Consider the following 26426-nt stretch of genomic DNA (forward strand, 5'->3'; position numbering starts at 1 on the left):
CGGCTTTTTCTGTTTATGTGGTGCTGAGGAATCGAACCCAGGGCCTCATGCTTGCAAGACATGCACTCTGCCGCTGAGCTACCTTCCCAGCCCTGGAATACATGTATTGTTCATTCTCAGCATGTTATAAACCTAGTTGGTTTCTGGCTAAGTTTCCCTAGAGACCTGAAGTGTTCCTGATAAAAATGAACTTCCTTTGATAATTATGTGCTGGCATATAACTTATTCCTTACTGCTCTGTCTGTCCATGGCTCCTAACTCCAAAAATGTGAACCTACCTAGAATTCAGTTTGTTCCAGTTTGATCATGCTCTTGTAGTTTCTCCATGAAACCAACATGGAGAAATTGAATGTTTTATTACTGTAGTGAGGAAAAAGGCACTCAACACAAAATTCACTCTTTGTTTTCTCTAGCAAAATTTTTGTTCAATTTGTCACTTTAGAAATTATGAGCACGAGCCGGGCGCTGGTGGCTCACGCCTTTAATCCTAGCTATTCAGGACGCTGAGATCTAAGGATCAAGGTTCAAAGCCAGCCCAGGCAGGAAAGTCCATGAGACTCTTATCTCCAATAAACCACTAGAAAACTGGAAGTGGCGCTGTGGCTCAAATGGTAGAGCGCTTGCCTTGAGCTGAAGAACACAAGGACAGCACCCAAACCTAGAGTTCAAGCCCCACGACCGACCAAAAAAAAATAAGAAAAGAAAATTTCATTAAAAGACTTTTGATTTCATATTATAGTATATATGAGAGATTAGAAACATTTAACTTCAACCTGAACCTTTTCACAGTGAAGGAGAGAGAAATAAGCCCTTAAAGTCCTTTGTTTTCTTTTTTTTTTTGGGTCCGGTCGTGGGGCCTGAACTCTGGGCCTGGGCGCTGTCCCTCAGCTCTTCAGCTCAAGGCTAGCGCTCTACCACTTGAGCCACAGCGCCACTTCCGGCTTTTTTTTTCTGCTTATGTGGTGCTGAGGAATGGAACCCAGAGCCTCATGCATGCAAGGCAAGCACTCTACCACTGAGCCAACTTCCCAGCCCTCCATGAGACTCTTATCTCCAATAAACCACTAGAAAACTGGAAGTGGCGCTGTGGCCCAAGCGGGAGAGTGCTCGACTTGAGCTGAAGAGTGCAGGGACAGCTTCCAGGCTCAGAGTTCAAGCCCCACAACCGACCAAAAAAGAAAGAAAAGAATTATGAGCATGGACTTAAAGCAACCTGTTTCGTATATGAGGGCTTTGTAGCTAGCTAGGAGTACACTTTTAAAACAATCCACTTTCATTTGCACTCACAGGATGAGTCATAGTTGCCAATGCCAGATACTTTAATCCAGACACAGTAACTCATAATGTAGTATCAGAGCCACCATTTTTCCTTTTGTCATATATATTAGCCCTGAGAACACTGTTTTAGTATTTGAGTTTCACATATCAGTTTCAGTTGGCATGGAGTTAATACCAACACTAGATCAGAGCCATTTTTTCCTACATAGAGACAAATGTTTGTTTCCAGAAAAGCACTTCAATGAACCTTTTATCCTAGAAATTACATGTCTGCTAGAAAGCAGTTTAAAAAATATAGTCATTAGGTGGGACTATAGCTCAATGGTAGAGCACATGCTTAGCATGTGTGAGTTCTAGGGTTCAATCCATAACACCAAGAGAAAAAAGACATTAGAACTATTGAACCTGACCTTAATTTTCTCCTCGGTACAATACAGTTTATCCTCAGTATTATTAATACCTGCCTCATAGAATTTTGCAGAGAATCATGGTGTGTGAACTATAAGCAGTTTACATAGAGGCTAGAATTAGCAAGTGTCCAATAGTAGTAATTGATGTCTAGAATAGATCTATATGGTAGATGATCAAAGAATATTTACTGAATGAATCAGCAAATCACATGAAACCTACTCTGCATCACATTGTTTTTTCACTGCCCCTAGACTAGTTAAGCGCACTACAGATAAAACCACCAGCTCTTTCTTCCCACATCATTGTATTCTGTCTCTGAACCTGTGGCTATTTACTTTCCTTTCACCCTTCATTAAAGGTTTGACAATAGTCAAACCTTTCACTGGGGCTGTTATTCTTACTTGCTGGCTGGAAAATGGAAGCTGTAGTTTCCCCTCTGGCTGACAATGGAAACCTGGAGAAAACCAACACTTTCTTCCTATGTTCCCTGTGAAGGGTTTCCTGAAAATAAAAGAATACTTGAATGCTAACGCTTCAGTAACTACATGGATCTCAGGTGCTGAGATGCATACAAAAACAAAAGCCACCTTGATCCAAGGAGATGAAACACATTTTTTTGGGGGGGGGGTCTGGGCGCTGTCCCTCAGCAATTCAGCTCAAGGCTAGCGCTCTACCACTTGAGCCACAGTGCCACTTCCGGCTTTTTTCTTTTTGCTTATGTGGTGCTGAGGAATGGAACCCAGGGCCTCATGCATGCAAGGCAAGCGCTCTACCACTGAGCCACCTTCCCAGCCCAGTCGCTTGTGAGTTTCTAATTAGTCTACACAGAGAAGTACAAGTAAATTACTAAGTAAGATTCATTACCTAATTAATAACCATTGAAGGGAGTATTTTTCCTAAATAAAAATTTTTGTGTCTCCTAAAGAAGAATTCCCCTGCCAGGCATTGGTGGCTCACACATGTAATCCTAACTACTCAGGAGGCTGAGATCTGAGGTTGTGGTTCAAAGCCAGCCCAGGCTTCCTGCCTGGGCTGCATAAGACTCTTATCTCCAATTAACCACCAGAAAACTGGAAGTGTTGCTGTGGCTCAAGTGGTAGAGCATTAGCCTGGAGCTGAAGAACTGAGGGACAGCACCCAGGCCCAGAGTTCAAACCCCACGACAAAAAAAAAAAAAAAATCCCCTGTGCCAGTCAGCATCCCTTAGATCTACTGTAGAAGCTAATGGTCATGCCACTTGACACTTACTTGGTTGTTCTTGTGATTGCTTTTTTTGTTTTTGTTTTTTGTCATGAGGCTTGAACTCAGGGCCTGGGTACTGTCCCTGAGCTCTTTGGCTGCCACTTTGAGCCACAATTCCACTTCTGGTTTTCTGGTAGTTAATTGGAAATAAAAGTCTCATAGCCTTTCCTGCCTGGGCTGGCTTTGAACCACAATCCTTAGATCTCAGCCTCCTGAGTAGCTAGGATTATAGGTGTGAGCCACCAGCACCGTACTTTCATGACTGTTTTTATTTCTAAATTGCTAAATCCTTTCCCCAGAAGCATGCAAATTTGTGTTCTGCCTACTTACCACATTACTAAACTCGGACTTAGTGCAGAGCTTTTGGAATAAAAGCCCAGAATTGTAAGTCAAGGAGAAACTGCTGCTAGGCTGAAAGCTCTGTTTTAGGCCTTCTCCCTCACTTCTTTTCCAATCTTACTGAGTGCAAATTTCTGTTAACTGTCCTGGACAAGTTGAGAATACATTCACACACTCACATTCCCAGTTGTGCTGGAACCAAGCAAGCCACTAAGAAAATGAAATTTCAGCCAGGCGCTGGTGGCTCACGCCTGTAATCCTAGCTACTCAGGAGGCTGAGATCTGAGGATCCCGGTTCAAAGCCAGCCCGGGCAGGAAAGTCCGTGAGACTCTTTTTTTTTGGGGGGGGGGAGGTCTGGTCGTGGGGCCTGAACTCTGGGCCTGGGCGCTGTCCCTCAGCTCTTCAGCTCAAGGCTAGCGCTCTACCACTTGAGTCACAGCGCCACTTCCGGCTTTTTCTGTTTATGTGGTGCTGAGGAATCGAACCCAGGGCCTCATGCTTGCAAGGCATGCACTCTACCGCTGAGCCACCTTCCCAGCCCCCGAAACACATTTTTGTTGTTGTTGTTGTTGTACATTAGTTGGTTCATTTCAGGAAGTTTGTTCCTCAGCAGAAATGAGTTCATGTATTTTTGTTCTCATCTATCCATTATTCAACCAGTTGATTTTATCATGGTTACTTCTGATAGACTTTAGGAAATTAAGGAAGAACATCCTGAGCATATCTTCAAAGGCATATGGATGAAAGAAGGGATTAAAGATTTATTTAGAAGATTTATTTGAAGTACTTGTCTGTAGTTCTAGATAGACACTTAGTTGGGACCATAATGCTAGTAATTTTAGGCACAGAAATTTTACCAGTTTGGTTGCCTTGACTTCATACCATCATTATGCCTCTTCTTGCCTCTGTTACCCCAATTGATGGAAGGTTGTAAATGGAATCGAGATTCTGCAGTTAAATTTGTAAAGTAGTGACTGACTGCCTTTGGAGAAAAGTCAAGAAAAGGAATACTTAAGAGAAGCAAATAATGCTTTCTAGAGCCTTGGGCTTACTGCCAAGAAAGAGCAGCTGCAGTCAGAAGCTGTTGGAGGCAGCAAACTGATTGGGCGGTGAATGACCCCACTACAGGGTACCTGCCTGTCTTCTACCTTTGAATGGTCTGTCCTTCCAACCAGCTAGTCTGGGGATCTGCTGCCCAGTTGGTGGCCTGACTTATTTCTCCTTGTGACCACCAGGGGATCAAGTATTTGCTGGGCTAGAAGAGCAAGCCCGCCAGGCGATGATGAAAACTGATTTTCCTGGAGACCTTGGCAGTCAGCGACAAGCTATCCAACAACTAAGAGATCAGGACTCCAGTAGCAGTGAGTTCTGCACCTTCTGGTAATGACTCAGGGCAATGGGAGAAGAATTATCATAGTGTGTGTGCTCTGGGGATTGAATATGGGTGTTGGGAGGAAGATTTTTAAAAAAGAGATACGTAGACCTCCATGTCTGTAATTGTTTCCTAAGGTGTGTGGGCATATGTGCTCATTCAGAGAGTGAATAGGTTTGACACTGTGTTTTTACAACTCATCAATTACAGTACTTGACTTAATACCTTATACAGATAGGTCTGTGATAGTTGTGATTGAGGACATCCCAAAACCCAGGAAGAATTAGTGCCTAAGTAATCCTTAGGTCAGGTTCTTTTTTTTTTTTATCCTTGTCTGCTAGGATCTATTTGTAATAAAATATAAATGTGGCATTGATAAATTTTTACACATGGCATAGTTTTAGTGGCATCAAAGTTTAGTGATAAGTTTATGCAGCATTTTGTAAGATACTAAAGTCACCTCAAACCCTCAGTAGAGCTCTCTAGTTGGAAGATAGAAAAGATTGGCTCTTACTAGGTGAGCCTCATAAATTGCCTGTTCCTTGATCTGTCTAAACAATTTGAGATGTCTTATGTCCTAGAAAGATTTCCACACTTCCTTAACCTTACACGTTTGATATTGGTTCTTATTATCAATTTAGAGTATATTTCTAGTTGAAAGATTGGGAGAAACCAAAGAGGGAAAGAAAATTCTATAACACTCAAGGTAGAAAGGGGCTGGGAATGTGGCTTGGTAGTAGAGTGTTTGCCTAGCATGCATGAACCCCTGGATTTGATACCTCAGTACCACATAAACAGAAAAAGCCAGAAGTGTGCTGTGGCTCAAGTAGTAGAGTGCTAGCCTTGAACTAAAGAAGCTCAGGGACAGTGCCCAGGCCCTGAGTTCCAGCCCCAGGACTGGCCAAAAAAAAAAAAAAAAAAGGTAGAACGCTAAACACTGGTGGCTCAAGCTAGTAATAGTAGCTACTTGGGAAGCCGTAGCTGCGCACAGTGGCATGTGCCTATTCCAAGCACATGGGAAGCTGAGAAGGATCACCATTCTAAAGTAGCCTGAGCAGAAAGGTTCTAACACACTATCTCTAAGGAGGGATGCTGGACATGGGGGCACATGTTTGTCATCTCAGCAACTATAGGAAAGTAGGAGGAACTAGGAAAGTCCAGGAACACTGCCAGGTAGAAAGCAGGACCCTATCCTATAAATAACTTGTAAAAACAAGGCTGGAGGCATGGTTCAGAGTTCTGAACTTTACAGTTTTCCCCACAGTAATAATTAAGCAACAACTACAAGAACTAATTTAGCAACTAATCGCCTAGGTGCTGAAAAATGAGCCCCAAAATTTCTTGAAAACTTAATGGGACCCATCAGTTTCCTGAATAACAGGTAACAAAAGCAACATTTATAACTGTTTAATAGGTTTCCATTCTGGAAAAAATGCATCATCACTCTAGACAGTATACCTTAAAAATACAAATATTCCTGGCAGAGTGATAAATTACAAAAAAAAAACAGTTGATAAGTTGCTTTACACTAAACTTACAAGTATTACATATGAGAAATAGGAGGCAGGTGAGAAAATATGGTATGATTCATTCTGTGAAATTTTCTCATTCTGAGAAAATATGGTATGATTCATTATTAAGATGATTCAAGAGAAAGGAAGCTTTGGGCTGGGACTAAGGCAGTATGCTACATATCTTTCCATGACCCAAATCCAGTCCACCAAGGGAATGGTATCTAATACTACCATGTAACTACTAGAATATGACTTGCGGAAGTGGCACTGTGGCTCAAGTGGTAGAGAGCTTGCCTTGAGCTGAAGTTTGCAGGGACAGTGCCCAAGCCCAGAGTTCAAGCCCCACGACTGACCAAAAAAAAATAGAATATGACTTGGTTAGAATTTGTCAAGAAAGGGATATAACCAGTTTTTCCTGGAAAGAAAGGAAGCCCATATTGTCTAACCATTGGTGGATTTAAAAATTATGCAAAGGATAGTAGAAAAAAAAAAAAAAGAGAAGCATCACTGTTAGGAAATACAAATCTCACTGCAGAGTCAGAGAATCTGGTCAGGCTCTGCCATGTATTTCTCTCTGCTGACATCAGGCCCAGGAGTCCAGGATCTGGGTAGAGTTGGAATACAGCTGAAGTCTGACAGTTTCCCTAGGTTTGGTTTCCTCTTGAGATCTTCAGAGTGTTGTTTCCAGAAAGAACTTAATTTGTTATTGTGGGTTTTTTTCCCTTCTGTTTCATAAGTAATATGGGGGTGGGGGGACAGGGAAATAGCTTACCCAGATCTTGCAGATTCCCCATTCATAAGTAGGCTTCTTGCCCCACCACACAAATCAAAACAAACTCAGTTCTTATGTAAAATAACAAGAAATGGTATTCCATCCTAAAGAAAAGAATGGTACATTTCTTCCATTTATACATTTAGTTATCCATCAGATACTTCAAAGAATTAGTGTAAACAGTGAGTTGTTTCAGTTTAGAATTCTTAGTAACTAGTAGAATGAGAACAGAGTAGGTACTCCAGATGCTAAGCTAAGGCAGGAGGCTTGGATGTTTGAGGGTAGCCTAAGCTATATGGTGAGACCTTGTCTGAAACACATATTTCTTTTAAAGTGAGTTGGATACTCCTGAAAACTGTTTGAGGCTGGTTGCTCTGCCAATTTCTCACTGTAATGAACAGCCTTGTCTGTATAAATGATACCATTTTTAACTAATTTACTACTGCCTCCTTATAAAAGCTTAGAAGAAAAACTTGCTAGTGTTCCTCTAAGTATACTTGGGATTTGTTGGGAGAGAAAAGCTTACTGGGGCTCAGTGTGGAATAGTTTATGCTACCATGGGAAAAGTTGGTCAAGGGATTTTATTAGGAAAAAAAAACTAAGTAATAAAATGTTGGTAAGGTCAAGAGGTGGTGTGTTATTGAAATGAGCTGGGTGTGAGATGCTTTGGGGGAGGTGTGATTTGAACTGAGATACTTGAGAGCTGTGCATAGAATTGTTTTCATGATAATAGAGATGGCCCAATGTCCATTTTCCTATGCAGCTGTGCTTCATTTTCTCTTTAGTGTATATATGGCATAATAAGTAACAGTGATAGCTGGTTTCTATTTAATTGTACCCAATTAAGCCTTGATACAGACTATTACTATGAAACATCTGCTTCCCATTACAGCTGCAGACAGAAGGATAGACAGTTCAGGATCTCTTCCTACAAAAATCAGAACAAATAACCAGTTTATGTGTTCCAGGTGACAGTGAGGGTGATGAAGAGGAAACCACACAAGATGAAGACTCTTCCCACACATCAGAGGAAGATGGTGGGGTGATCAAAGTGGAAAAAGACTTAGAAAATGCAGAACAGCCTGGTGGTGGTGGGAATGAAGTAGTAGAGCATGAGGCAAGTGACAAATGGCTCCGGAACCTGGGAGTGCTTTATCCCTCTGTGCGCATGCTCCTCACCCACATGTCACAGTCTCGCCACTGACAGTCTCCTGGGCTATCATACAAAGCCTCTTCCTTCACAGCACCAGAACCCATAGCTCACACACACAGTTCTTTTCACACAGCGTTCCTTGTCTTCCTTTTCTACTCCCACATCCCTGCCCTCCTGTACAGCACTCTTTCCTAACACTCCCACTTCTTTCTAGACATAACAGTCCCTTTTCAAAAACTTCCCTACTCAGGTGTACCCTGGAATATGCTTGAAAATTGTAAGTCAAAGGGTTACCACCTCACTAATTTGATTCCTGAGGATTCTTGCAAGAAGCATGGTAGGAGAGAAACTAATCCTTGCCCTGCAGTTTACATGGGGATAATATCAGCTCTTGCTGGAGCAATAGGTAGCCTCCTGGAGGCTATAGGTAGCCTCCTGGTAGAAGCCCTGAAGACATGAAGATGTGATGAAATTTAAATCTCTTTCAAATAGTGCTTTTTCCTTTGTCCCACAAGAGGAATCTGAGAATAACATAACATTAAGTTACGCATCCTGTTAGAAGAGGTGAGGAATGGAAAAAATTGTGGAGTCTTTATGACTTGCCTATTTGTTGATTTGTAGATCACAGAGAGCTTAAGTTCTGACCCATTGCTTGAACTCTGCCAGTGTCCACTCTGCCAGCTAGACTGTGGGAGTCGGGAGCAACTGATCGCTCACGTGTACCAGGTATGGCACGGGGACCTGGGATTTTTGGACCTTAGGCTCTGGCAGCTTGCTTATAACCCATATCCTGCACTGGTTTTTGTCTCTGGGTCCTGAAGGAATCTTGGGACATTGTTTCCATTAGGACTCCATTCCAAATCCCAGAACATGGTAGCGGATAAGTGGATATGTAGGGTAAATAGGTTCTAGGTACCCAGGCAGACGTACTGTGAAAATTAAGTATCATTTTTTTCTAAATTATTTAATGCATACATTTATAGTGAAATAGGAACTGGACTGGTATCTATTAATAATGAGGGCTTTTAAAGAAAAAACATTCACAAGACTCCATTTCAACCAATGGTTAGGCATGGTGGTCTATGCGTGTCATCCAAAACTATGGGGGAAGCACAAATAGGAGAATCACAATCCAGCATAGCCCAGGCTTAGTGAGACCCTTATCTTGAAAGGAGGAGCTCATAAGTTGGCTTATGTAATAAAATACTTCTAGTAAGCCGAAGTCCCTGAGTTTAAACTCTAGTATTGCCTAAAATAAATAAAATAGTTGGCTCATGACCAGTATTCCTGTGGAAGACCCTACTTAAAAATTTGAGGTTAGACAAAACATATATTACTTGTTGCATACCAGCATTCCCAGCCAGCTCCCACATTTGACCTTCATTGCTCTCTGAAAATGCACTTGTACCAACACAGTTTTAGCCAAGAGAGGGAGAGAGAAAGAGAAACCATTCTAGGGGCTGGGAATGTGGCTTAGTGGTAGAGTGCTTGCCTGGGTTTGATTCCTCAGTATCACATAAACAAAAAAGCCAGAAGTGGTGCTGAGGCTCAAGTGGTAGAGTGCTAGCCTTGAACAAAAGCTCAAGGACAGTGCCCAGGCCCTGAGTTCAAGCTCCACAACTGACCAAAAACTAACAAACACACAAAACCCATTCTAATCATGAAGTCCTCTCAAGGCTCTGAAGCAGCTCCTGAGCCCCACTGTTTCTCTCTCCCCGCCCCAGCCCCTCTCCTCCCCCGGTCCTGGGGCTTGAACTCAGGGCCTGGGCACTGTCCCTGAGTTGCTTTTGCTCAAGGCTAGCACTCTTCTACTTAAGCAGCCACACCACCACTTCTGGCTTTTTCTGTTTATGTGGTACTGAGGAATTGAACTCAGGGCTTCATGCATGCTAGGAAAACACTCTACTGCTAAGCCATATTCCCAGCTCCCTCAGTTTCTTAAGCCAGCCACATGTCCCAAAATATGGTCAGAACACATGCTTAAAAATCTGAGCAATAGGTCCCATGGTTTCCCTTATTTGCAATAACTAGTATATGTCTGAGACAACAGAAACTGTCAGACAAGTTGATGTTAGGCGAAATGAACCCCAAGATCAGGATTCAAATGTTTTATTCTTTCTTGCGATTGTTTCCAACATATTTATAAGATGATTTCTTTGTTGCTTTGTATGTACCTCCCCCAGGGTATAAGCCCTGCTTTTGCTGTATTTGATGCTGCTATAATTTGTAGAGGGGAAGGGAAAAAACAAACTGTTTAAATAGGGTTACAGGTGGACCCATTACAACAATGAGATGTACAAGATGCTATGTCGGAAAAAAAAGAAGATCTGAGCAATGGTGTGAATGGCCCTTCTGAAGGTCCACTAACACAACAGGCCTTGACTTTTCCAGAAGCGAGACAGAGAAGAGCTGCAAGTCCATTGTTCTGAGACTAAGGAAAACTGATGTTTCCAGGAAGTAGTAAAGAGGGTGCAGATGTCCTGGAGGTAGGACAAGATTGACAGACTAAAGCTCTGTTTTACAGCACACTGCAGCAGTGGTGAGCGCCAAGAGCTACATGTGTCCTGTCTGTGGACGGGCCCTCAGCTCCCCAGGGTCACTGGGCCGCCACCTCCTGATCCACTCAGAGGACCAACGATCTAATTGTGCAGTGTGTGGAGCCCGTTTCACCAGCCATGCCACTTTCAACAGGTTAGCTGCACACCCTGTTGTACTGGGAGCAAGTTTCTGGGTGTGGGTTCCACTTTCCCAAGTCAAAGGGAAGTCTAGAGATACAGGTGATGCAAGGGCAACTGACACATGACCACTTGGAAATTCAAGTAATGCGACTAGGATGGCAAGAAGCATCTGTTAGATATCCCTAAGGGGAACATTCCCTTCTCTTTCCTCATCAGAATATTTTCAACTAGGAACAGATGTAAGAAATTGCAAGAGGGCTGAGAAGGCGGCTCAGTGGTAGAGCGCTTGCCTTGCATGTATGAGGCCCTGGGTTCGATTCCTCAGCACCACATAAGCAAAAAGAAAAAAGCCAGAAGTGGCGCTGTGGCTCAAGTGGTAGAGCTCTAGCCTTGAGCTGAAGAGCTGAGGGACAGCGCCCAGGCCCAGAGTTCAGGCCCCACGACCGGACCCAAAAAAAAAAAAAGAAATTGCAAGAACATTTATGATAAAATTACAATGTACTGAAAAGACCCTGATATGAAGACATCATCTCTAGTATTTCCTAGGAAACTAGGACTCCAGACAGCGTCCTCATCCTATTAGCCTAGCACATGATGCAGAGGCTGCCTTTCATTGCAGGCAGTGCCAGGTGGGGGAAGGTGAGGTAGTGGACTGTACCATTCGAAGGAAGTCCCCACAGCCAGGCCCCTTCATTCACACAGTAGCCTGGCCCTAGACAGGTCTTCCCTTGTATCAAAACCAACCCCTAATACTGAACTTGGCCTAATAGGAAAAGAATAAAGAAAGGCGTAAGTCAGGACCTGACACTTGCTACATAGAAACATTAACAATCTTAATATTTTTGCTTCCCAGTGAGAAACTTCCTGAAGTACTTAATATGGAATCCCTACCCCCAGTCCACAGCGAGGGTCCCTCCAGTGCTGAGGGGAAGGACATTGCCTTTAGCCCTGCAGTGTACCCTGCTGGAATTCTGCTTGTGTGCAACAACTGTGCTGCCTACCGTAAGCTACTGGAAGCCCAGACCCCTAGTGTACGCAAGTGGGCCCTACGTCGACAGAATGAGCCTTTGGAGGTGCGGCTGCAGCGGCTAGAACGAGAGCGCACAGCCAAGAAGAGTCGGCGCGACAATGAAACCCCTGAAGAGCGAGAGGTGAGGCGCATGAGGGACCGTGAAGCCAAGCGCCTTCAGCGAATGCAGGAGACAGATGAGCAGCGGGCTCGCCGGCTGCAACGAGATCGGGAAGCCATGAGGCTGAAGCGGGCCAATGAAACCCCAGAGAAGCGGCAGGCCCGGCTCATTCGAGAGCGAGAAGCCAAGCGGCTCAAAAGGAGGCTGGAAAAAATGGACATGATGTTGAGAGCTCAGTTTGGCCAGGACCCTTCAGCCATGGCAGCCTTAGCTGCTGAAATGAACTTCTTCCAGCTACCTGTGAATGGGGTAGAATTGGACAGCCAGCTTCTGGGCAAGATGGCCTTTGAAGAGCAGAACAGCAGCTCTCTCCACTAGACCACACCCTCCTGCCTGCCCTCCCATCTGCCCAAGCCCACAGGGATTGGTCCTGCATCCACCCATGAGGCGATGCTTGCTGCCAGAGGCAGGCCTGGGTTGGCTGCAGGTAGACTTGTACCCCTTGCATGTGGGAGCAAGATGATGGGGCCAGGAGGAACCCAGCTCAAGGCAGCTCTGGACAAGGGAGCAGGCACTCCAGAGAACTAGACTCCCAGCCAACTGGAGCAGGCCAGGTTGTGGGACTGTAGGGCCCCAGCACAGCCTGTGAAGTTGTGTGGGCAAATAAATTAAGTTCATCTTTACTTGCCTTTGGCTACTTGTGTCTCGGTTTCATTCTAGTGAATGAAGTGACTAGAGAATGAAGTGAGAGAGGAGAGAGCTGGATGGGAGATTTCAGACTGTGGTAGTAATGGCCATTTCTGAGGCAGGGCCCCCCTCATCTTAGGCTACTCAAGCAGAGGTTTACAAGTTGATAAGGAATAACTATAACTCTGAAGAACTGATGCTGACTATGTGAGAATTCATTCCTATGCTCAAATGAAGGTATCTATGGTCCAAAGGGCTATTTAAATTTACCTTTTCCAGATTCAGAGGTAATATAGGCTTTCCTCACAACTGATATTTTCCAAAACATTGTAGAGTACTTAAAACTAATTACATGCTACTTTTCCCAGTAAAATTCAGTTCACTGGTCACTTAGAATTCTACAACAGTCATCAACATCTAGGGATACTTTCATAAAATGGGCTACAATATTAAGGTCTGCTGGGAGCCGGTGGCTCATGCCTGTAATCCTAGCTACTCAGGAGGCTGATATCTGAGGATCCTGGTTCAAAGCCAGCCCAGGCAGTAAAGTCTGAGCGACTTGATCTCCAATAAACCACAAAATCAGAAGTGGTGCTGTGACTCAAGTGTTAGCTACCCTTGAGTTGAAGAGCTGAGGGACAGCATCAGGCCCAGAGTTCAAGCCCCACAACCCAAAATTAAAAGCCAGAATACAAATTAGATAGATAGATAGATAGATAGAGATAGATCCCTAGCACATGGAGCTAATGTTTGATAGAAGTGTCCATTGTTTTACTTTACTTCAGAGCCAAGGTAGTATTCTAAAATCCCTAGAGGAAAACAGAATTAAGGCAATAGAAGAGTTCAAGTCCACAGTAGCAAAGGCAATGACCACTCTGGCAGTTTGTATAGCTGCCAAGCCATGGAGGAGACAAACACTGAGGTCACTTCTAGAAGTTTCTGTAATAGTTCAGAATAAACATAGAAATTTCCTTAGCCTGCACCAAAGGTTATGTACAGTTTAGATAATTATAGATCTTGAGGTCCAGAAGGAAGTGCCCTAGTTAAATTGTAGCCAGAAAAATAACTATGCCAGGAATGTGGACCTCTTCCAATATCTTAAGAGGGAAACTTGGACTCCTCTCTGACCTCCATCCAAGGCTGTTTAGTCTCAACTCCCACCAAAACTAGAGTTAATTCCTGCCTGATAATTTTATTCTAAAAATTACACTTAAAAGGAATTGTACAATTGATCTAAATGCCTTTCTCACAGAGCTCCATGTGGAAGTTTTACTTGGGGTGCTTCAAAATAGTTGGGCATTCACTGTGTACCAAAGATTATATTCCTGTTTTGCAGATTATCTATTTAATTTTCCAACAGTGTGAGTTAATACAAATCAGGAGTTAGATGCCTGGGTTCAAAACTGCCCTGCTGGGCTGATGATATAGCTTAGTATTTGTGTATGAAGCCCTGGATTCAGACTTCAGCAATATAAAACAAACCTGCTGCCCTGCCATTTACTGGGCAAGTTACTTTTGATTTCTCCATCAATAAAATGGGTATAATGCTTCTTTTTGGGGGGTGGGGTGGGCAGTACTTGAGATTGAACTCAGAGCCTAACATTTGCTAAGCAATCACTACAGCCAAGTTCCTAGTCCCTTTGGCTTTAGTTGGTTTTGAGTAATCACGTTTTTTTTTTGTTTTTGTTTTGTTTTTCTCCTCAGGCTGGCCAGAACCATGATCCTATTTATGCCTCTTTTGTAGTTGGGATGAAAGGCATGAACCACTATACCCAGCTTATTGGTTGAGATGGGATCTTTTTTTTTTTTAAGTATTAAGTAGTTGTACAAAAGGGTTTCAATTCCAGAAGTCATAAGTATAATGCATTATGATCAATATCACCCCTTCCCCATAGTTCTCCCTCAAGGCAGGATATGTATCCTTTTGCCTGAGCGAAGTGCAATTTTCTAGATCTCTATTTCCCAAGTAGTTAGGCTTACAGGCTTGACACATTGTACCTGGCTAACACATGATTGCTATATATATATATATATATATATATATATATATATATATATACACACACACACACACACATATATATGTATATTAATATATATTAATTATATAATAATGTATATATACATATATATGGCACTTAGGATACTTTCTGATATGTAATAAGCACTCATTCAGTAAAATTTAAGGGAGTCACTGTCATGTGTGTTTCATCACTTACTGGTAGCAAGCTTTGTAAAACAGAAACAGTAGCTATGTTTAGAGCTGACTTATTCTAGAAATTTCTGGCAATATTCCAGAGTAAAGAATCTGGAGGGAAAAAAATACAGCAGTGAGAACACCTACAGGTCCTTGCGATGGATTCTACTGATATCTACGTCTACAGGTAAACACTCAGGTCTCTAAAGAGCAACAGACTGCAGGACATGCTTCATTCTGCTCCTGCCATCTGCTCTAGATCATCACCGAAAGGCAGCTTCCATTTGCATTCCCTCCCACCCCCACCCGGCCACATCCCCCCCACATTCAATAGCCACCATCAAGCTGAGATAGGAACAAAGCGCAAACACCAAAAGGAAAAGCTAGTAGTTTATATAGATAGATATATAGATATATAGATATTGATATATATTGTGTTTACATAGTCCACAAGTTAAATGCAGGTATCCATAAGAAGAGCATTAACAATAAAAATACAATCTGTGTGTAGCCAAGTACAGAGACTTAAAATGGTAAAACAGCAAAAAGGATCTCACAAAAGTACAAATATACAGTACAAATTGATTTATTTAAAACAGTTACAAAAAAGCACAACAAAATAGAGATTATCCTTAGAATTATTAATGCTTTGTTAAAGATCAGGTAGGATTAGAGGGTAAGAAATGGTATTGGGTGGGGGGAGCACCTGACTAGTTCTAAGGCTTTAGATACAATGCAGTTGATTACATATTAGTTCAGCCATTACATACTGGGGATAGTAGTGGGGGGATCAGTAATTTATCTACAGGGAACTCCTACGCAAATAAGATCCATTCAGACTTCCCCAGTGCCACTCTCCTTAGGACCCTAAAGCCACCTGGATGACAAAATTCCCATTCTTTTCTCTCCACCCCATTCCCTATCCATACATTCTTCCCTCCCCTAAGGTGCTGTGCAAGCTAAGAGCAGTCTGCTCTCTGTAGCTGGAACATATACTGTTTTGACTACAGGGATCCTGTGTGACTTAGGACAGTTTATTGTTGTTGTTGTTGTTTTTTAATACTTCCAAGTTAGCCATGAGTACAGTCAGTCTCTTCCCCAACAATCTAGAGTCTGTTGAAATCCAAGTATGAAGCAAGCAAGGGATCAACTCTGCCATTAACAATACTAGCAGCTCATTAACCCTTTCAGCTCACAACCATATGCAAATTCCCTGTCCAAGGGGTGGGTGTAAACCACTGTGTCAACAGTTCTCTCTGTCTCTCTCTCTCTCTCTAAAGAACCTAAGTCCTCATGACAGTCATAAAGACAAAATAAACGCTTGCAAGTTGGACAATATGTAAAGGCACATGGGCTGCTGCCACCCACACTGCAGACAGGAACCCAGTTGGGGCCATCTTCACTGCTGGGCCTTGCAGTGGAATGGCTTTGGGATCACACAGACTTTGAGTTTGTAATCTACTGGGAGAAGATCTAGGCTTAACAGGAGTACTAATAAAGAAAACTTTAGTGTGAAAAGTGCATTTATTACTACTGTTCCTGCTGAGGAGGGTCAGCAGGGCAAACCCACCGCCTCTCCACCTCCTGCCCCAGGCACTGTGCATAGTCTGCAGGTATGGAGAGTGCAGCCAACTCTAGCACAGAGGGTCAGTGTCATCCTAGGCCCAGACCAGGTTTCTGGTCCAAAGATGGTTCCTAGAGTTGAAAGAGCAACTGATAACTACAAAGACCCAGATGCTAATTTTATTATTGCATATTGTGGGAGATCATTCCTACTCCAGGGAAACTAGAGGGTGAAGCTTTTCCAGCCAAGGGCTCACAGGTTCCTGATCAACAACCAACCTAGCAGGGTTCAACTCTTCAACTGTAGTGTACTTTTTCCCACCTGGAAAGTATTGTAGCTTCAGTGTGATTTAGTGAACTTATCCCTAGGAGGTCAAACATCTCTAAAACTTGGCCTCTGCTTCTCAGACCATGGTCTAATCTCCCAGTCAATTCAGTTAATCTTGTTATCAGTACTTCAGCAGACCAGGGCCCTTGCCCAGCCAACCCATGCCCTCCTTCACCTCCAGTGTGACGCTCAACTCTTCAATATGCCTGCTTGACATAGGTGTGAATCACAGCACCATTCCATGCTTCCCCTAAATCGCCCATGATGCCCACTGGTAAAAGTAAGAGTAACCTCCCTGGAGAACTGTCTCAGTCAAACTTCAAACCCTCTCCCAAGACCAGAATTCACATAACTGGAGCTAGATGAACTTCACTGGGATGTTGGCACAGGTCCTAACATGGTTCTTCCTCAGTTTTCAAAACAGGATACTATAAGGGAAAAAAAATTAACACAACAGAAAACCCCTAATAGGACCTGTTTGTCTCTCTCTCAGGACAGGAGATCTTTGGAACCAAAGGGCTCCTGACAGCACGGAGGCCATATCCCTTTGGATTCACCAGCCCAGCAGCAGCATTTCATACCATCTCTATTCGACACAACTATGCTAGGCAATAACACTGGCAGAGTACAGGTAAGAATGGATAGGATGCCTGAAGTTAATCTGCATGGCCAAAGACACAGAAGGATAGGAAGCTCTAGTAGGCAGCAGGTAGGACAGTGAGCAGACAGCAGCAGTGTCAAAGCAGCACAGCGCAAGCCTGTGGTTAGGACCAACTGAGACCAAGAGTATAGAAGGATTAAGTCAGACCTCCTGGGACCCTGCCCCTCAGGACAAGTGCTCAGCACCAAGCTTCCAGATCCCTCCCCTTCTAAGAACACTAGTCTTGATGGCTCTGAAGACTTAGGTTACACCATCCTTTACTAGGTTCCCGTCTCCTAATTCATATAGGAATTCCTATATACATCAGTGTCATCATTCCTCTTCTCTCTGAACTGAGAATGTCCTACCACTAACTAGAGTTGGTTGGCTTTTGGCAACTGCCCATTCCTCTAAAACTGACAGCTTCCCACTAGAATGGCCAATCTTTAAAATCCACTCTCGTGTATATTGCAAACTTAGAAAATTTCTACAGGGAAGAACAGACACTGCACGAGTTGCTCTTACTTTTCAGGCCTGGAAGAAAAGGCTTTAAAAGAAGGAAAAGGCAAACATAAGGCCAAAGCTCAGACCAAAACTTAAAGCACAAAGCTTCTTTTCCTGGAGACCACACTTAATGAAGGACATCTCTGCCACTCAGAAAAATCAAGTATTAATATGTTACATAGGCATGGCACAATATAAGAGGAGCTATTAGAATTGCTTCACCAAGCAAGACACAAGAGGAATCACAGCAGGTCAGGGACCAACTTGCTAAGACCCCCAACAATTTCTCTTGCCAGGACCCTGTGCAAGTTTCCAAGTTGGGAAGTCACAACTAGCCTGAATAGAGAAGGGTGATTTCACTTAAACTACAGGCTTGCTCCCTTAATGAAGAAGCTCAGTTGGTATTTGTGGTGGGCATTTATTGAGTGTCTACTGTGTGCATGTCAATGTATTCAATTGATAAGCCTTCCTATGAGGAAGGACTCTCGTGAGAACCTAATGCATAAAATAATCCCTAGGAATGAGCTGCTCATAAAACAGCCAGAGATGAGGCCTTCTCCCAAGGTGCTCATTTGAAGGAACTCAAGACTCAACCCCACAGACCCCACTGTAGGAAACAAGCCAGAGAAAGCAGCATTCAGAGAACAGGAGACAGAGAAAGGAAAGGACATGATCTCAAATGATCTCAAGTTTGGGGTGTGGTTCTGACATGAACCAAAGACTGAAGTATTTGCAGTCAGGTCAGCAGCTTCCATTGGATGGACCACCAAAAAGCTCACTAACCAGGTAACTGCGCTCAAGGTATGAAACAGTGAAGTGCAGGGCTTGTAGCAAACAAGCCAGTTTCAGTCACTCTGTTCCCCCAGGAGAACAACCTTTAGCACCTGAACATTAAGAATGACTCCATTCTCAGAACTTCCCCTCCCCCCCAGGAGGTAGGTAAAATTATTTATCCCCATTTGGCAGCTGGGGAGGAAGTGAAAGAATGAGAGGTCATAAGACTTGACAGACCATAGCTCAGACCTCAGAAATTTGGGACTCCTGGTTCGATTCCTGGTGACAGGCCAGGCCTTGGCCAATCCAAGTACATCTACAAAAGAAATGCCAGGTTCATACCCTGGGAGAAATCTACTGGACAGATGTATGGACAATACCCTGAGTTGCCTTCAAAAGTCTAAAGAACCCGCCCCCCCCCCCCAACACACACACCAAAACAAACCAAAGGACCACTCACCTACCTGAAAGCTAGTGGGAGAGTCTAAATCCTAATACCCGGTGTAATCCCACAGTCCAAGCTGACAATAAAAATTGGGGAGGCAGTGGGGATTTGAGCTTAAGACCTAGAGAAGCAAATCCAACTAAGCCTGAAGACATTCCTGCAGAGGAATACACCACCATGAAATCAGACCTACTTCAGATACTGAAATGTTACCAAGACTATCCTAGACCCATAGGAGTGGCAGTGGGAGGGGAAAGAGTAGACATGCCCAAATGCCAGGAGAGGGGCAGTAGAGTTCAGATGAGAGGGGGCCATTAAAAATATCAGGAATTGCCCCAACAGGCACCCTGGCCCAGGGCACGGCTCCCTCCTTGTGTCTCCACTAAGCTGCCGGGCAGTAGAAGAAGAGGGGGACATGATTTTAAATTTAAAAATAAATATTAGGTGATGAGAAAACCAGAGACAGCCCCTACAAACCAAAAACTAGAGGCCTTGGTCAGAGCGGACAAAGCCAGTTTTGCAGAAGATGAAAGGCAGTGCAGCTACACAAAGCCCAGGTCAAGACACCATGCAGAGGTCAGGGCAGCAGAAGGGTAAGGGCAGCGCAGGCACTTAGGCACAACATAGACAAGACAACAGAGGGGCATAGGTACCTGGGGTAAAGGGTCCACTGGTTCTTTCAAGTCACCATTACCAACTAGAGACTCAAGGAAATCCCAAAGCAGGCCTGGCACGTTGAGTAGGAGGAGGTTTGTTAGGTCAGCCACCTTTCCAGAAGCTTGACAACCTGGTGGTCAGGTCTCTCCTCAAAGTCCCATGACTGGGTCCTGGGCAAGGCAGTCCTTCTCTCTGAACCCTGGAGGGGCCTCTCTCTCTCTCTCTCCTAGCCCCCAAGCTGCTAGAAGCCTTGTGGGAGGAATGGTGAGGAGAGATGGGAAAGGGCTGAAGCAGAGGATTAAGCAGAGTCCTGTAGATTAAGAGTGCTCCTCCCCCACAAACCCAGCCATAGACATTTGTAACAAAGTCACCCCTTAAAGTGCACATCTCTCACAAGAAGGGCTCTGGGCGGGAACCCTCTTATTTCCAACCATGGGCATCCTGCCCTCCCACAAAAAAAAAAAAAAAACACAAACAAAAAAAAAAGAAAAAGAAAACTTCAGTCTTACTGCTACTATAAGCTGTGGATCATCATTTTTGGCTCTTTCTTTACTCCCTCCCTCTGCCGTCTGCTCCCAAAGCCTGTACTGTTCCTTGCAGGAGCTAGGGATGGGAAGGAAAGAATGAGGAGGCCCTTGTTTTGGAATGTTTCTTATGCTGTATGCGCCCCCTCCTTCCTCGCTCTAGACCTGCTGCTCCTGATCACAGGATTTCCCCCCCGGGCTGTCCTGAAAGGGTGACATGGGGTAATGAGCAACAGATCCTGCCTTGAGAGGCTACCTTTACACCTCCCCTTTCCCTCAAATCTCACTGCCTAGAGACCATTCCCTGCTCAGTCAGCGTGTGCAAATCCTCCACCTGCTCATGGTGAGGCTCACCTGTGGGGCTAAAGCCCCAGTCCTGGTGTAGGAAAGAGATTCATTTTCCCGCATTGGAACGCCCTTCAATAGACAGCTTTACCTCCTGTGGAATGAAAGAGGGACGGAGCAGCGCAGCCCGTGCCTCCTCCCCTTGCATGCTGTATCTTTGGAAGGTGGGGGCTGGCCAGCAGGCCTGAGCACCAGGCTCAGACTGGGAGGACTCTACCACATGGGAGCCTTCTCCTGCGGACTGGCTCTTCCCCTCACTGTCACATAAGTCTCTGGGCCCCAGGACTGTCCTCTCAGGCCTTTCTCGAGGGAGACCCAGCTGGCCTGGGGGAACACAGCTGGCCTGAGAAACTGAGTTACTGTTCAAGCTCTGTAAACTTATAGAGATGCAGACATCTCCCACCTGTAGCCGATGGCAGGGCAGAGAGAAGAGCTGTGCAGTCCGCCCAGGGCTGCAGGAGGACCAACCCTGGCCATATACAAAGAAGGGGTGCTCAGGGGGCACCTCGATGCTCACTTTGCTCTGCTGCTCACCAACAACAAAATGCAGCATGACAAATCCAGGCCACTGGCTCTCTTGAATGTCCACAACTGTGCTAGAGTCAATCTTCAGCCCCCCGCTCACTTCGGCACTGCGCACAAAATCCTGGGTCTGGAGGTCCTCCACTCGCTTCAGCTCCCCTGTAGCCAGCTGGATGATGGCGCCTTTCATGAAATGGGAGGGCAAGTGGGAGGAGGTAATGGGGGGTGGTGTCGGCTCCTTGTCTGGGAAGGTGGCTCTGGCCTGCATGTCTAGACTTGATGCCGCTAGGATCTCTGAGCTCACAGGCAGTAGGCTTGGGTCAGTTCCAGGGGGCACCAGGTTGCCATTGGCTACAACCATTGCTTTGGGTAAAGGTCTGTGTTTCACCGGTTCCTGATAGGGCTGAGGGTAGAACCCACGGGCCTGATTCTTCTCTGCCAGTTCTACAGGGTTCCTGGCTGATCCTCGTCCCTCACCCTGATGGTCAGGGGTATGATGGGATAGGTTGAGAGGGCTGGGTTCATCCTTCCTCTGAGCTGCCACCACGCGATAGTCCTGAGAAGCTAAAGCGCCAACCACCCGCTGGACCTCGAGGTCGGTGTCTGGAGTCCCTCGGTGTGCTGGTGCTGCCACCTCCACCCGTGGAGTCTGAGAACCTGAAAACAACTGTCCATCTACCACACATTCTACCACCGGCACCAGTCCTTGGCTTTCACCCTTGCTGCTGGGGGAGTCAAGGGCTTCACTTTCCCGTCTTACTGAGTTTCGCTCTCGTTGTCTCTGTCCTCCATTGGCAGCAGCTGCTTCTAGAGCAGACTGGCTCTCCTGAGGGGTAAGAATTGGGTTGGCACCTACTGAAGGGGCTTCATGCAATGTATACCCAGCGGGTAGCCTAGACATCTGGTAATAAATGGGCATCCGGCCTGGAGCGAGGTCCAGTGGCTGAGTACTCGAGTGATGAGGCAACTGGCCGGATGGGGAGGTGGCCGAAGGAGCTTTGCTAAATGAATGGGCTGGGGATGAAGCCTGGGGAGGAGGAGTGGCTTCTTCGGCCAGGAGTGAGGCGTATGGCACAAAGTGTGGAAGGTGAGAGGTGGTGAGGTTGGCAGAAGGAGAGAGGAGGGGACCTGGTAGGAAATTGGGTGGCACAGCATAGGGAAGGCTGTAAGGAGACCCAATGAACTGCAGTGAGGTGGATGGGAGCTGAGCATAGTGGATTGGGGGATAGTGGAGTCCTGGATGTTGAATCAGTGAAGACGCTACATTAAACGTGGGGGGCATGGGACTCATGTTCACTACGGATGGGAGGCCAGTTGGTGAGAAGGTGGCAGGTGGCATAGCCACCTTATATAGCATACCATACTGGTCTACTGTCAGACCAGTGATGGCCTCAGCTCCATCACCCCCCAGGCTGACTCTGCCTCCGGCCTGGCTCTGCCCGGCGACCACAACCCCTCGGGACCATTCAGAGGCATCACTGGAGGGTGTGTGGTTTGTGGAGCAGCTGGTAGTTCTCCCCATATCCTCGCTGGTCACGGGGAGGTCTCGTTTCTTTGGTGGAAGGCATTCCTGACTCCTCTCATGAACAGGTTTCATATTGCTTTGTGGTGGTCCTGGAGCCTGGAAATGGTTGGCTTGCTCCTTGGGGCATCAGAAGGAGCTTCTCTGTGGTTTCCCTGCACCCCTTACTGCTGCTGGCTGGGGTGCCCACATCTGCTAGGGAACAAATCAGAAGCAAAGAAAAGTAACCTAGGGAACCAAGTCAAAGGGAATAGCAAGTAAGGACTGCGTCCAGGGAGGAAGAGGTAACAAAGAAACCCAGTGGGAAAAGGAGGCATGAGAGAAAGGCAGACAAGAAGGCTACCTCCTCCTTGGCCTCCACCAAGAAAGAAACAGTCAGAAAAACCACAAAGCAAAAAGCTACATGACTGAGCATTCCAGATGTACAAATAACCTGAGGGCTCCACAACAGTTCAGATGAACAGCTCCCAGCTTAGTTTGCTTCTCATGAGGCCCTTAACTCCTCTGTTTTATCCCTGAAGTGGGGATTTGAACACATGCACATGGTCTCTGCTGCAAGCTTTTTTCCCCTAAGTTTCTCTTTTGGCTACCAAAGAGTAAAGTGCCATCTTCTTTCCCTGAATGTATGACCTCATTCTTGCTTCCTTTCCCCAGACTAATTTGGGTTATGATCTCACCTACTCCCATCCCTCCCACCTCACGATTGGCTAAACTCCTGTCCTTTGATTTCTATCACAAGAAAACTTGCTAAGCCCTGACGTTTGCTTGTCTTTTTTTCTCTTTTAACTTTGCTTCCTAGACACATTATGAAGGATAGTATCTCTCTTGTCCCAAGAAACTATATTCCAATTTAAACAATGAAACTCTTCTAACCTCATATAAACTTCCTGTTCACTTGTCTGGAAAGATTTCTTTGCTTCTTATTGACCACCTTCAACTTGCCTGCTCTCTCTGTTTGTCTCTTTTGCCAATGGCAGCTTTTCCTAGGTCAGTTCTAGACACCATTTAATAAAATCATGATTTATTTCTATCTTAAATCTATATGACTCATAAGAAAACTCTTGCTTTCTCCTATTCTCCTATTGTCATCTTTCAAAATTTTTTTCTTTCCTTTTCTTTTTTTCCCCCCCCAGTAGTGGGGTTTGAACTTAGGTCTTCATGCTGGCTAGACAAATCCTCTACCTCCTAAGCTATGCCTCCATCCTTTTGGAGATAATTTCTGAGATAAGATCTTGCTTTCTGCATGGGCCAGGCTGGACCACACACCACCAACAATCATGCTCAGCTTTTTCTGTTGACATGGGGGGTCTCAAACTTTTTTGACTGGGCTGGGGCTGGAACTGCAATCCTTCCAATCTCTTACTTCCATAGTAGTTGCAATTATAGGCCTAAGCCACTACAACCTGGCTCACAATGCTTTTATGTACTGTCAAAAAAGTTACGTTTTTCATCTGAACATTTCCAAGTATATAAACTTTGCCACTTATTTCTTTCAATCAGGTTCTAGTTCTTTGGACCTGAGAAGAGTTTTCTATATTACATTGCTTCCCAATATCACATCCCAGATATTTTTCTACAACAAGGAATCCTAACTGTCTGTATTACCTGAGCTTCTGACGGTGCTTCTGAGCAGCTGTAGTAAGTGTCCTCCCAGCTGACTTGGGAGCCTAAAAGACAGAAATAGGAATGGAGTAAGACTGACCTCTAGATCATTACAAGAGGCAATTCAAAGCCACACAAAACACTGAGTCCACAAGGAAGTCTTGCCTCATCTTCTTCAGACTTAATACCACATTTATGCAGAGTGCCTAGGCAGTGGAAAAGAAAACAAAAATAACCTCTAATATGTAGGAAGACATCCCTAGAAAAAAGTTTCTATGTATCAACTTTTCTTCATTCCCTACCCTACTCCCAAAGCTGTATTTCTAATCCAGATTTCAGTTAAGTGTACAAATAAAAGACTTTTAACACTATTCCCAAGTTAACAATTGGGAGTAGGTAATTTCACCTTTATTCAGGGTCTATGAATACACTGATGTGAAGGTTATTTAAATAAGAAAGGTGGCACTAGAGGAAAAAGAATTATGTTTCTGGGGCATAAAAAGAGGTCATGGGGGAGTCACTCAAGGGGGAAGCCTTCTTAATCGTTTTCAGAGTTAAAAAAAAAAGGTGTGTATGTGTAAATTTTTTTCTGAGTGATAACTCAGTACATGTAGTACTAAGTCAGGTATGACAGAAACTGAAAACATCATTTTGGGCCCTCATACAGCTAGCGACAGAAAAAATACAACTGTCATTAAGCTATCAATATATCTGAATCTACACTTAACCAGAAATGTCAAGCACTAAAGAATGAAGCTATGCCAAGCACTAGTGGCTCATGCCTATAATCCTAGCTACTCAGGAAGCTGAGATCTGAGAATTGCCGTTCGAAGCCAGCCCAGGCAGAAAAGTTCCTGAGACTCTTATCTCCAACTGACCACCTCTTATTTCCAACTGACCACCAAAAAGGCTGGAAGTGGAGTTGTGGCTCAAGTGGCAGTGCACGAGCCTTGAGTGAAAAATCTAAGGGACAGCATCCAGGCCCTGAGTTCAAGCCCCTGCACCGGCACAAAAAGGGAGGAATAAAAAGCAGTGGTTTATGAGTATGCTGAGTAACTACTGTTCTGCCAAAGTCCCACAGAACTCTCACTAAAAACCGCAATCCAAACGGAAGGCACTATTTACTTCAACATTTGACGTGTGAAGGCAAACGCATAGGGGGAAAAGACAGGACAACCAGGTGGAGAATCAAATTCCTAATCCCACGAACCAATCACACAGAGGGCACAAGTCATCCACCCGTTCTCCGCCGGCAGTTTCAATTAAGTGAAAATCATCTAGCCTTCTTCATTCCCACCAAGAGATTGAGGTCACAGCTTCACTCCCAGAATGACCCTTGCTCTCTCTGCGGCTAAAATGTTGAAGCAAACCTGCCCCAGTGTCGCTGAGGGGGGGGTAGAAGACACAAGCTAAAAGGACTGAACGGGGGGGGGGGGGGGGAGAGGAGGGAGGCTTGCCGGAAGAACGGCGGGGCGAAGCCTGGGCGCCAGGTGTCCACCAGGCAAAACACATTTCGGAATCTGAAACCTCGGCCTCCGGAGGGGCTTAAAGAGAAATCAAGTGGCAGACACGGCTCGGGAACTTCACTGCGCTGCAGGGCCAGGAGAACCATTTCCGAAGCACTGCCAACAAGACCCGAGAGCTAGCTTCGCCTCACCACGCTGGGGTCGGAATCGAGAGGTTAGAGAAGCCCCGCGGGGGACCCCCCGATTCTCCATGGGGAGGAGTGCACCCGACAGAAAGGGAGAAGCTGGGAGGGAGCCAGCGTTCCCGCAGTCTTCGCTCCATCAAAGAAAGGGAAGCACGGAAATGGTTAAGCCTGCCGTGAGAGTCGGGGGTCGGCCTGCGAGCCGCCGGGCAGAGCGAGGCCCCGCTGCCGACGCTTCCTTGTTTGGGGTCCCCTTCCCGCGCCGAGGACTCCGGCTTTCCGCCCGGCGGGGACACAAGCGGGGGGCAGCGGTGCCTGGAGCCGCCCTCCGGGCCAGGCGGGAGCGAAGCGTGCCGGGGGTCGGGGCGCGGTCTCCTCCGCTCCCTCCGTCCGCGGTTTTCGGGCCCAGTGCGGTGGGGCAACGGGCTCCGAGGGGCCACTTCCTCCGGAGCTCCGAACCCAGACCTGTTTTCCCTCGGCCAGGCCGGCCCCGCGGCCACCACTCCCGGCGACACTCACCGGCCCATCTCACAGCGCTCCCCGGGCTCCTCCCGCTCGTCCGGGAGCCGCCGCGACCG

At 45.5% G+C, this 26426-nt stretch overlaps 2 protein-coding genes across 10 annotated transcripts in view; one reads left to right on the plus strand and one right to left on the minus strand.

Annotated features, from left to right (window-relative positions):
* Positions 1-12578, plus strand: part of Znf821 (zinc finger protein 821) — a 33037-nt gene extending 20459 nt beyond the window's left edge. For 4 of the 7 annotated variants that reach the window (XM_013012977.1, XM_013012974.1, XM_013012976.1 and 1 more), the window contains 5 exons: positions 4507-4632; positions 7898-8046; positions 8704-8808; positions 10607-10773; positions 11614-12578. In XM_013012977.1, the coding sequence (XP_012868431.1) occupies positions 4507-4632; positions 7898-8046; positions 8704-8808; positions 10607-10773; positions 11614-12268 (1202 nt within the window). In that variant the 3' untranslated portion in view covers positions 12269-12578. Of the gene's footprint in view, positions 1-4506; positions 4652-7897; positions 8047-8703; positions 8809-10606; positions 10774-11613 lie in introns of all 7 variants that reach the window. The other 3 variants (XM_013012980.1, XM_013012981.1, XM_013012979.1) reach the window with 2 other exon arrangements.
* A 2586-nt stretch (positions 12579-15164) lies between these two features.
* Positions 15165-26426, minus strand: Atxn1l (ataxin 1-like). Of its 3 annotated transcripts, none has more exons than XM_013012934.1 (3): positions 26368-26426; positions 24204-24265; positions 15165-22790 (listed from the first exon to the last, which is right to left on the minus strand). In XM_013012934.1, exon 3 carries the CDS (start codon positions 22671-22673, stop codon positions 20604-20606), a length of 2070 nt encoding a protein of 689 aa, XP_012868388.1. In that variant the 5' UTR covers positions 22674-22790; positions 24204-24265; positions 26368-26426; the 3' UTR covers positions 15165-20603. The 3 variants fall into 3 exon arrangements, with proteins under 3 accessions (XP_012868388.1, XP_012868389.1, XP_012868390.1); XM_013012935.1 differs by having other exon boundaries at positions 15165-22793; XM_013012936.1 differs by having other exon boundaries at positions 15165-22826.

Source organism: Dipodomys ordii, unplaced genomic scaffold (genome assembly GCF_000151885.1).
Source record: "Dipodomys ordii isolate 6190 unplaced genomic scaffold, Dord_2.0 Scaffold18, whole genome shotgun sequence".
NCBI classification, from domain to species: domain Eukaryota; kingdom Metazoa; phylum Chordata; class Mammalia; order Rodentia; family Heteromyidae; genus Dipodomys; species Dipodomys ordii.